The sequence below is a fragment of the Delphinus delphis genome, chromosome 3 (assembly GCF_949987515.2).
Source record: "Delphinus delphis chromosome 3, mDelDel1.2, whole genome shotgun sequence".
In the NCBI taxonomy this organism is placed as follows: Eukaryota; Metazoa; Chordata; class Mammalia; order Artiodactyla; family Delphinidae; genus Delphinus; species Delphinus delphis.
In genome coordinates, this window is record NC_082685.1 from 64,415,300 (window position 1) to 64,427,863 (window position 12,564).

Here is a 12,564-nt window from a genome sequence, read left to right on the forward strand (position 1 = left end):
ATAGTTCATTCCTTTTTAATGCTATGTAGTATTTCATTGTATGAATATTAATTTACCTTTTTTCAAACCAAGTAATTCAGTAGGTTTTTTTTTAAATTTGAACATTTCAAATCTGTTTTCAATTCTACAGTCATTTATTGAATGCACAATATATCTAAGGCTCTGTGCAAAGAACCCTGGAGGGTATAAAGATGAATGATATCTAGTCCTTGCCTTTAAGAAGTGACAGTCTTATACTGTAGGTAAAGTATATGTGGACAATAATGATAATTCAAATAGGAACTATAAGAAATGAAAAGTTTAGTGGGAGTTCAATTAGGGAAGCTTACTTTTGTCCAAGGGAGGATGCTTGGGTGGGAAACTTTGGACTGGCAGAGATACAGAGGGAAGGGAAAGTACATAGCATGAGTAAAGGGGTCTAGGTGTTAAAAGTGCTGAGCACATTCAGGGGTCCAGTTTAAGTGGGACTTTGGGTGAATAAAGGTAAAATAGGGAAACTATCAGAAGATAAACCTGGAAAAGTAAAGTGGAACCAGTCATGAAAGACTCATTTACCATACCAAAGCAGTTTCAATTTATTTGGTTGTTAGTGGAAACCTTGGGAGTAGTTTTGAACAGTGGCATGATGGTACTAGAGCCAGTTTCTTAGCCAGAGGAGAAAATTATCTTAGTACAGTCTGTAGTATATTATTTGAGACCTATTTATGTTTGTTCCTTTAAAAAGTATGGGGTTCTTATAAAGTAAAAATAGAGATTCTTTAAATGGGTATACTGACAACTTGCAAAACTTGAATTAGATCCCTCTCCTCCTTTTTTAAATGTAATGGCTCTACATGTGTAATATGGATAACAGAAGTGAAAATGAATCACAGGGCTAAATGTGTTGCCCTTTTGGGTCTATCCTGAGTACCCAACCCTCTAGGGAATGGAATGGAAAGGAAAATGGGCTTTTAAAAACACGGGAGCTAAGGTGAGGTCTTTGGTAGGGCAGCAACCGGCGAAGTTCAGGAATATGATTTAAATCAAGGAAGTTTAAGTGTGTGATGTGACTACTTCAGCTCTGTTCCATTTCACTACTACTCCTTTCCTCTCCTTGGTCCCCAGCATATGTGCTTTTGCACATAATACTTCAGTCAGTACTTCTCCACCCATATAAAGTGCTCTGCAAGGGGACTGGCACAGAGCATGTTCTTGGTGACTTTCACAACTGTTTGCTATGGTTTCAGCACCTTATTAGCAGCTGCTTAAGGAGGAAGGTAGAAAGCCTATCCATTCACCATTCTCTTTGGTTAAGACCATTCATCTCATCCTAGTCCTGAATAATCACTAACCTATTAAGGAACCAAGAGTAAAATCTGAACTACCCCTCATAAAATAATAGTGGGTTTCTGATAATTGAAAATAGCCTGCTTAGTATGAGTAGAGGATGTGTCCATTAACTGATTTTTCCATTTCAGGAGACTTGTATGGCGCTATTGGCTCTCCTGTACGGTTAGCAAGGACTGTGGTAGTTGGTAAACGACAAGACATGGTCCAGAGGCTGCTTTATTTTCTTACTTACTTCATAAGATGCTCTGAACTTCAAGAAACCCATCTTTTAGAAAATGGAGACGATGAAGCCATTGTTATGCCAGGCACAGTAATTACAACCACTTTAGAGAAAGGTGAAATCGAAGAATCTGAGTACGTGCTTATTACAATGCATAGAAACAAAAACAGTTTGCTCTTTAAAGAGTCAGAAGAAACAAGGACTCCTAATTGTAGCTGTAAATATTGCAGTCGTCCACTCCTTGGGCAAAATATAGAGAATGTTTTGCGACAAGAGAGAGAAGATATTCAAAACAGCTCTAAGGAGCTGCTAGGAAATTCAAACGAGTGCCGAATGATTTCTCCTTCTTCTGACTGCCAAGAAGAAAATGCTGTTGATGTTAAACAGTGCAGAGATAAATTAAGAACTTGCCTTGACACCAAGTTAGAAACAGTTGTTTGCACAGGATCTGCTCCAGTGGACAGATGTGCATTGTCAAAGTCAAGCTTAGAGCCTGCAGAGGAATCATGGCAGAGTGAGGAATTGCTAGATTCAGGTAATCACACAGGTAAAGTGTTCAGATCCACAGGAATGGTTGTGGAAAAAAAACCTCCAGATAAACTTGTGACAGCTGCATTTTCTTGTGAGGCAACCCAAACAAAGGTTACTTTCTTGATTGGGGATTCTATGTCACCCGACTCAGATACTGAACTCCGGAGTCAGGCAGTAGTGGATCAGATTACCAGGCATCACACCAAATCACCGAAGGAGGAAAGAGGGGCTGTTGATCAGCATCAAGAAACTGCACAAACAGCTAAATCTGGAGAGCCTGATATACTGAACATGGTATCTGGAGAGCCCTGTGAACTTTCCTGCTGGAATCATTCAGACCCCGAAAGCATGAGCTTATTTGATGAATATTTTAATGATGATTCAATTGAAACCAGGACTATTGATGATATTCCAGTTAAAACAAGTACAGACAGTAAAGAACACTGCTGTATGTTAGAGTTTTCAAAAAGATTTTATACAAAAAATAGCAAACAGAGTAATGAATTTTGCAGATGTGTAGGAACAGTTCACCAAGATTCATGTAAAACCTGCTTTCCTCAGCAAGACCAAAGAGATACACTCTCCATTCTTGTCCCCCATGGGGATAAAGAGAGTTCAGAGAAAAAAGTTGCTGTGGGAGCTGAATGGGACATTCCAAGAAATGAAAGTTCAGATAGTGCCCTTGGGGATAGTGAAAGTGAAGATACAGGTCATGATGTGACTAGACAAGTAAGCAGTTATTATGGAGGAGAGCAAGAAGATTGGGCAGAAGAAGATGAGATACCTTTTCCTGGGTAAGTACGAAGTTTTAGCCTTTTATAGAACCTATAAAAATATGTACCATTCTTTTGTTTAGCTCATCTCTGAAAGTTGGTAGTAGCTAATATAAAAGAAGAGACCATTGTTCTGGACAAATACTCTTTTATTATCACATGCTCCTACTTAGAAGAAGGATTAAAGGCTAAGCCCCACAGGTGCCCCAGAAAAGCTTTGTGAAGGCATTAGAGAAAAGTTGTGTTGGTGTGTGGGAGATGGCTTACTGCCTAGGAGTTTTCATTTAGCAGTGAGTTATGCTGCCCAGAAAGGACCTGTGCTGAGCCTGACAACTAGGGAGAGGTAATCGCTGAGAGAAGGTAGGAAATAGCTGTTAGAAATAAGTTTGGAAATAAGAGGAAAGCATAGAATGGATACTCTTGGTCAAGAATACAAGGAAAAGATTCATACATGAGAAATGTTATATACCAAGCTTTGGGTTTGTGAGTTATTTATACTTGGTTTTGGATGATGGTTTCCATAATTTGATTGTATTAAGAATGTGTTACATACACAAGGGACAGCATTCCTAAAGTCTGTTATGAAAGATTTATGTTCACCTCATTACAGAGTTGTCCATTACAGACCCTTTTTGGATAGGAAGGAGTATTTTGTGGTCTCATTGAGCCCTTAAGCCAGTTTTTATTTAAGGATGATTTTACTATTAGTATATTTTATAAAGAATGATGATACTGGAAATGTGGACTAGTAGAGTCCAATTTTTTGTGTGTGTGTTGGTAAAATATATTTATTACTGATTAGGTATGCCTTCTTTTGGAACTTTTCTTGCAGGTCAAAGTTAATTGAAGTGAGTGCTGTTCAGCCCAATATTGCCAACTTCGGGAGGTCCTTGCTGGGTGGCTACTGCTCTTCTTATGTGCCTGACTTTGTTCTTCAAGGAATTGGGAATGATGAGAGGCTCCGTCAGTGTTTAGTGTCAGATTTGTCTCATGCTGTGCAGGTAAGTGACCTTCACTGCTCTTAAATTTATTTAGGACGAACTCTGTTAACCAGTATAACCCAAAATTGCCTTATTTTTGGTAACACTTCAGTGTGTAATACAATTGTTGTTCTCTAAATCCATCACTTTATATGCAAAAACCTGCATGTTTGTACCTGTCATTGTGAAAGCAAGTAGAGAGTTCCAGGAATCTATCAAACTGGAAATCAGAAAATACTGTACGTATTCATAGATGTTCATCACTAGGTTATTTATAATTTCAAAATATTGCAAATGCTTAAATGTGAATGGAATTAATTTTCATTGCTGGTATATAGTACAATTGATTTTTGTATATTGCTGTTGTATCCTGCCACTTTGATGAACTCTTTTATTAGTTCTCATAGTTTTTTTGTGTGGATTCTTTAAGATTTTCTACATACAGGCTCATGTTATCTTCCTTTCCAGTCTGGATGCCTCTTTTTCTTTTTCTTGCCTGATCGTACAGGCTAGAACCTTCAGTACAGTGTTGCATTGAAGTGCTGATAGTGGACATCCTTGTTTTGTTCCTTTTCTTAGGGGGAAAACATTGAGCCTTTAATTATTAAGCATGATGTTAGCTGTTAGATTCTTATAAGATGCTCTTTATCAGGTGGATAAAGTTCCCTTCTATCCCTAGTGTTTTGAGTTTTCTGTCCCCCACGCCCTTAAATCATGAATGAGTGTGGGTTTTTGTCAAATACTTTTTCTGTGTCTATTGAAATGATCGTGGGTTTTTCTTCTTTAAACTGTTAATGTGATAGATTACATTGATGGATTTTTAGATGTTAATCCAATCTTTGTATTCCTAGGTGGGAAAAAACCCACTTGGTCATGGTATATAGTACTCATATAGCATATGAGTTGACTTTTGTGTATGGTGTAAGATAGTGGTCCAGTTTCATTCTTTTGCAATGTGGCTGTTCAGTTTTTTTTTTTATTAATTAATTTATTTATTTATTTTTGGCTGTGTTGGGCCTTCTTTGCTGTGCGTGGGCTTTCTCTAGTTGTGGCGAGCGGGGGCTACTTTTCGTTGTGGTGTGCGGGCTCCTCATTGTGGTGGCTTCTCTTGTTGTGGAGCATGGGCTCTAGGCACGCAGGCTTCAGTAGCTGCAGCATGCCGGCTCAGTAGTTGTGGCTCCCAGGTTCTAGAATGCAGGCTCAGTAGTTGTGGTGCAAGGGCTTAGGTGCTCCACGGCATGTGGGATCTTCCCAGACCAGGGCTCAAACCTGTGTCCCCTGCATTGGCAGGCGACTTCTTAACCACTGTGCTACCAGGGAAGTCCCTGTTCAGTTTTTTAAGCACCATTTATTGAAGAAACTGTCCTTCCTCCATTGTATATTCTTGGGTCCTTTGTCATAAGTTAATTGAGCATATATACATGGGTTTATTTCTGTGTTCTCTATTCTCTGTTGCTCAACTTTTAAAACAACTTTTCTTCATTTTATTGTTATAAATAACACTGATACTCTTGCTGTGTTTTATGAATTTAAGATGATTTCTTTAGGCTAGATTCCCAGAAATGAAGTTACTGTCCAGTTTTTAAGATTAGAAGTATTTTCATGTTCTTGTTACATGTTTTGTAGTTTCTTTTCCAAAAGACAATACTAGTTTGAACAGCAGTTTGTAATGTCCCTAAAACCTGTTCCCTTTACAACATTGGGGTTCGCTCTCTTCTTTTAAAAAAAAGAAAACTGGCTAGTTTTGAGGAAGGTACACTGTAGTTGATTTGGTACATTTTGAGTTTAAAAGTGCATTCTGCAAGGCCATGTTTGAATGCCTAGAAGGCAACTGAAAAAATCAGGTTTTATAATGTGGTGGAAATCTAGGAGTATCTGCTAGAGAGGAGATACTTAAGGATTTGGGAGTTTATGTATTGAGATTCTGGAAATGCCTGGGAGAGAAAAAGGGCTGGTAGGATTGTGGATACATTCGTATTGTAGAAGTTATGGAACTCAGAGAAAAAGGTTTAAAAAATATTAAGCTTTAGATTCACTGAATTTAGGTTCATATGAATTCCCATTCATGTACTTTAGATTCATATGAATTCCCATTCATATACTTCCTATTTTGTGACTTGGAAGTATTTGAGGCTGGATACAAACTTAGTATTGTGGAGGTGACTACTATAATATGTCAGTTGAGAATATGCTCCCGTGGGGTGTAGGCTGTTTTTTCCAGAAGTTGATGATGAAGTGAAAGAACTGAAATTGGTTCAATTGAAATTTTATCCAATTAGGACATTGCTTATAATAATCCATTGTGTGAAAACAAGCAATTTCAGAATGAATGACTGGCACTGCCCCCTTTTTTCTTTAACAGCTCCTAAAGTGAGTTTGATTTGGATTATTTCTAATCTCAAACTTGGGATTTAGACCCTTCTTTCTTGGGAAACTACTGATGTGGGCTCATTTTCCTTTTTCTTACCAAAAAAATAGCTTTTAAAATCTTAGCCACGTGACTTTTTGATTGAGGAGCTATAAAGTTAATTTCTAAAGTGCTTTTTAACCCTTTAAAGTAAAAGGTGTAGTTCATAGCAGTTTCCCCATTATCGGTTTAGACATTTCCTTGTGAGGATAGTAGATGAACACCCATCATAATTCTCATCTCCTAAAGATGCCCACTGCTTCTGAAAGTAGTATCTTCCTTTAACAGTTTGTTTTCCACTTTAATTATTTGATCATATCTCCTGTCTTATTTTTCTTTTATAATCACAGAGGTAGTTATGTTAAATATATATTCACTATTGTTTCTTAAAAAAGTAAGATATACCTTACATCTTTAGGTATATATACCCTTTCCAAAATTATGTTTCAGTAATGAAGTTGATGAATAGAAAAATGTTATATCCTTGGTAAGAGTTGAATAAGAAATATTTAAGTACGATTTTATAAAAACAAATATAAAGTTTAGAGTTCCATGGAAAGTCTTCACAATGTATCTTTCCACGCTTCTTACTTGCCATTCTCTTCTTCCCCACTTCTCCGTATCATTTTTCACAAATTTGGTTACATCCATCTACTTCTATCTTCGAGTCTTCTCATGATATTCCCTCTTACAGAATCATCCATATTCCTCTCCCATTTTTCGCTAAGAATCCTAAGAATCGGTAAGAATCCTAAGAATCGCTAAGAATCAGTGTCATATCCCTATGTCCCTTCCACTGTGTAACTACCAGTCACACAGAACCCACTCTTGCCCTCCTCTGGTACCACAGCACTTGGTTACTATTTTGTCTATTATGCAAGTATTTTCATAGCCACATGTATTTATCTCCCTCATAAGACTGTGAGCTCCCTTCTCTTTGTTTCCTTAGCATTGAGCAAAAAGCTTTATTCAAAGTGGTTATTAACTGGGCAAAGGGATATCCTTTGGGGGTGCCAAACTTGGGTTTATCCAGGAATAAACTTACATTCTTGCTATGAAATTTTAGTAATAGTAAAAGTTATAAAGGAAAAAGGCCATTGGGTTCAAGATTGTAGTTTATATTTCAGTCTTATTGTTGTTAATTCATTTGTCCAGTGGTGAAGAAATCCTTACCTTTCCAAATACAAAAAAAAATTAAAGTATTGAGCATTTCTTTCTTATGGTGGTGCTGTGTACTTAATTGTCATTTTTGGCCTTTGTGTGTAAACTGTGGGAAACCAAGGGCACAGCCATATGCCTGTGGTCCTTTTATCCGTGTATGTGAGTTAAAAATTTTTTTTTCACTATGTGTTAAATTTTCTAATTATAAAAGTATCCTTTAGGTGAATGCTTCTGATAGAAATTTAAACAATATATACAAAGCAAAAAGTAAAAATCCTTCTTCATACTCTTAATATTCTATACTTCTTCACAAAGATCTTTATGATAGTTTGATTTGAGTATTTTCATTCTTTTTTCTATACATTTGCATTTAGATATAGATGGTAAATTTTTTTTTTTTAAATATTTATTTATTTATTTTGGCTGTGGTGGGTCTTAGTTGTGGCATTCGGACTCTTAGTTGCAGCATTCATGCGACATCTAGTTCCCTGACCAGGGATCAAACCCAGGTCCCCTGCATTGGGAGTGCAGAGTCTTACCCACTGGACCACTAGGGAAGTCCCCTGATTTTTAAAAACATAATTGGGATATAATGTGTATGTGTGTGTGTGTGTGTGTGTGTAGTGACTTTTTTTTTTTCCATTTAACCATGTATCCTGGAGAGACATGTTAGTACCTGTTGATTTGTCTCCTTTTGAACGGTTATATCCATACTCTGGATATACATCTGTAAAACAGAAAAAACCTGGCATACGTAGCCAGGAAGGGATAATCAAGGGATAGACTCTGAGGTGCTCAAGGAAATTAATGCCTGACTGGATGGGGTAGTTAGCACAGAACCTTATCATTGACTTCTTCATATGAATTTATTTCCTACTGATTTTTAAAATATTTAGCTCTCTCAAGGTAAAAACATTTTCTTTCAGTTGCCTGGCACATAGTTGGCACTCAGTAAATTTTTTGAATGAATGAATGATCAAAATACTGGTGAAATTCAAGTTCTGGATTAAAGAATACAAAGTTCTGGTAATGAACCTCTACCTATGATGACTTCTGTAAAATATCTCAGGGTATTTGTTATTAAGTTACTTTACTATTTCACTCTTCACTGTCAAGGTTTCTTTGGCAGTAGCTCTCAGAATTTCATATTCTTTTATTTTGTTTTTGTCTAGTATCTCTTCCTTGCCCATCCCATTAACATTATCTTTGAAAACTTTATTTATCATAAGATGATGTCTTCTTTTTTTCCCCAGCATCCAGTATTGGATGAACCAATAGCAGAAGCTGTCTGTATTATAGCAGATATGGATAAATGGACTGTTCAAGTGGCCAGTAGCCAGAGACGAATGACAGATAATAAATTGGGAAAGGAAGTGTTGGTTTCCAGTCTTGTTTCCAATCTGCTTCATTCCACTCTTCAGCTTTATAAGCATAACTTGTCTCCAAATTTTGTAAGTATCTGTAAGGCTTGAATTACTGTGAGCACTGTGATAGCTAACTTAACCCTATTGTTATGTATGTGCCTACATTGAATACTACTGTTAGCTTCATCATTGTTTTCCTGAAAGAAGGTGTTATGGACTGAATGTGTTCCCCTAAAATCCATATTTTGAAGCCATAACTCCCCAGTGTGATGGCCTTTGGGAGTTAATTAGGGTTAGATTAGATCATTAGAGTGGGGCCTTCATGATCGGATTAGTGGCCTTAGAAGAAAAGGAAGAGAGAGATTGTGCTCTCTCTACCATGTGAGGACGCAGGAAGAAGGCAGCCATCTACTAGCCAGGAAGAGAGTTCTCACTAACACTCAGCCATGCTGGCACCCTGATCTGATCTCAGACTTCCAGTCTCCAGAACTGGGAGAAAATAATTTTCTGTTATTTAAGCCATTGAGTCTGTGGTACTTTGTTGTTGCAGCCCAAGCTGACTAAGACAGAAAGGGATGTGTACGTGTCTATATAGTCTGTGATTTCAGCAGCCAGAATTTAGTGCCTTACTTAGTATCATGTGAGGTATGGCAATGCAACATCCCTAAGCTCTGTGCAGAATGCCAGTTAATTCTATATCCTCATTTTTGTGTTAGGACTTTGGATGATTGCTCTTTATAACACTGGTAACCTCTTACTGAAGACATCATTTCCAACTTTCAAGATTCTTTCCTTTTCTTGTTAGGAGAACTATAATATAGCATAGTTAAAAACCTTTGTAGATCAACATGACAAAGGCCATATATGACAAACCCACAGCTGACATTATACTCAGTGGTAAAAGACTAAAAGTTTTACCCCTAAGAACAGGGACAAGACATGGATGCTCACCTCCACCACTTTTATTCAACATAGTATTGGAAAGTTGTAGCGAGAGCAGTTAGGCAAGAAAAAGAAACAAAAGGCATCCAAATTGGAAAGGAAGAAGTGAAATTATCTCTGCTTGCAAATATGATCTTATATGTAGAAAACTTAAAGATTCCACCAAAAAAACCCTGAGAGAGCTAATAGATGAATTCAGCAAAGATGCAAGATAAATCAGCATGCAAAGATAGTTGCATTCCCATAAGCTAGGAATGAACAATCTTAAAGAGGAAATTAAGAAAGCACTTACAATAACATTAAAAGAATAATTACTTAGGAATAAATTTAACCAAGGAGGCAAAAGACTTGTACACTGAAAACTACAAAACATCTCTGAAAGAAGTTAAAGACATAAATAAATGAAAGACATCTCATATTCATGGTTTGTAAGACTTAGTATTATTAAGATGATAGTACTGAGATGAAGTTGGAGGACTCACACCTCCTAATTTTAAAACTTAATACAAAATGACAGTAATCAAAACAGTGTGATACTAGCATAGGACAGACATAAAGACGAATAGAATATAGTATCCCCAAAATAAACCCTCACATAATATGGTCAATTGGTTTTTGACAAGGAAGCCAAGACTGTTCAAAGGGGAAACAAGTCTTTTCAAAAAATCATGCTGAGAAAACTGGATATATACATGCAAAAGAATGAAGTTGAATGCTTACTTTATTATGCCATATACAAAAATGAACTCAAGCTTAAATCTAAACTTAAACCTAAGCTCAAGTACTAAAACTATAAAACTCTTTAAAGAAAACATAGGGGGACTTCCCTGGTGGCGCAGTGGTTGAGAGTCCGCCTGCCAATGCAGGGGACACGGGTTTGTGCCCCGGTTCGGAAAGATCACACGTGCCGCAGAGCGGCTGGGCCCATGAGCCATGGCCACTGGACCTGTGTGTCCGGAGCCTGTGCTCCGCAACGGGAGAGGCCAGAACAGTGAGAGGCCCGCGTACCGCAAAAAAAAAAAAAAAAAGAAAACATAGAGGATAATTTTCGTGATATTGGATTTAGCAGTGCTTCCTTGGAGGTGCCATCGAAAGTACAGGCAATATGGGCGTCCGGAGCCTGTGCTCCGCAGCGGGAGAGGCCGCAGCAGTAAGAGGCCCGCGTACCGCCAAAGAAAAAAAAGCACAGGCAATAAAGGGAAAAATAGATAAATTGGGACTTCAGCAAACTTAAAAACTTCTGTGTATCAAAGGACACTATCAACAGAGTGAAGACAATTGACAGGAGAAAATATTTGCTAATCATATATCTGAAAAGAGATTGATATCCAGAATACATAGAGAACTCCTACAGTTCAACAACAGCAAAGAAACTACTCAAGAATAGCCAAAGCAATCTTGAGAAAGCAAAACGGAGCTGGAGGAATCAGGCTCCCTGACTTCAGACTATGCTACAAAGCTACAGTAATCAAGACAGTATGGTACTGGCACAAAAACAGAAATATAGATCAATGGAACAGGATAGAAAGCCCAGAGATAAACCCACACACATATGGTCACCTTATCTTTGATAAAGGAGGCAAGAACATACAATGGAGAAAAGACAGCCTCTTTAATAAGTGGTGCTGGGAAAACTGGACAGCTACATGTAAAAGAATGAAATTAGAACACTCCCTAACACCATACACAAAAATAAACTCCAGATGGATTAAACTCAAAATGTAAGGCCAGACACTATAAAACTCTTAGAGAAAAACATAAGCAGAACACTCTATGACATAAATCACAGCAAGATCCTTTTTTGACCCAACTCCTAGAGAAATGGAAATAAAAACAAAAATAAACAAATGGGATCTAATGAAACCTAAAAGCTTTTGCACAGCAAGGGAAACCATCAACAAGACAAAAAGACAACCCTCAGAATGGGAGAAAATATTTGCAGATGAAGCAACTGACAAAGGATTAATCTCTAAAATTTACAAGCAGCTCATGCAGCTCAATATCAAAAAACAAACAACCCAATCCAAAAATGGGCAGAAGACCTACGTAGATATTTCTCCAAAGAAGATATACAGATTGCCAAAACACATGAAAGAATGCTCAACATCAGTAATCATTAGAGAAATGCAAATCAAAACTACAATGAAGTATCACCTCACACCAGTCAGAATGGCCATCATCAAAAAATCTAGAAACAATAAATGCTGGAGAGGGTGTGGAGAAAAGGGAACCCTCTTGTACTGTTGGTGGGAATGTAAATTGATGCAGCCACTATGCAGAACAGTATGGAGGTTCCTTAAAAAACTAAAAACAGAACTACCATATGACCCAGCAATTCCACTACTGGGCATATACCCTGAGAAAACCATAATTCAAAAAGAGTCATGTAGCACAGTGTTCATTGCAGCTCTATTTACAATAGCCAGGACATGGAAGCAACCTGCGTGTCCATTGACAGATGAATGGATAAAGAAGATGGGGATCCCATATATACAATGGAATATTACTCAGCCATAAAAAGAAACGAAATTGAGTTATTTGTAGTGAGCTGGATGGACTTAGAGTCTGTCATACAGAGTGAAGTAAGTCAGAAAGAGAAAAACAAATACTGTATGCTAACACATACATATGGAATCTAAAAAAAAAAAAATGGTTATGAAGAACCTAGGGGCAGGACAGGGATAAAGACACAGACCTACTAGAGAATGGACTTGAGGACATGGGAAGGGGGAAGGGTAAGCTGGGATGAAGTCAGAGAGTGGCATGGACTTACATATACTACCTAATGTAAAATAGGTAGCTAGTGGGAAGCAGCTGCATAGCACAGGGAGATCAGCTTGGTGATTTGTGACCACCT

The 12,564-nt window shown here is 37.6% G+C and overlaps 1 protein-coding gene across 3 annotated transcripts in view; it reads left to right on the forward strand.

The window, feature by feature from the left end:
* Positions 1-12,564, forward strand: part of FNIP1 (folliculin interacting protein 1) — a 133,495-nt gene that overhangs the window by 108,406 nt on the left and 12,525 nt on the right. For 2 of the 3 annotated variants that reach the window (XM_060008903.1, XM_060008904.1), the window contains 3 exons: positions 1,458-2,874; positions 3,686-3,854; positions 8,655-8,852. In XM_060008903.1, coding sequence (XP_059864886.1) covers positions 1,458-2,874; positions 3,686-3,854; positions 8,655-8,852 — 1,784 coding nt within the window. The remainder of the gene's footprint in view (positions 1-1,457; positions 2,875-3,685; positions 3,855-8,654; positions 8,853-12,564) is intronic. The other variant, XM_060008905.1, reaches the window with a different exon arrangement.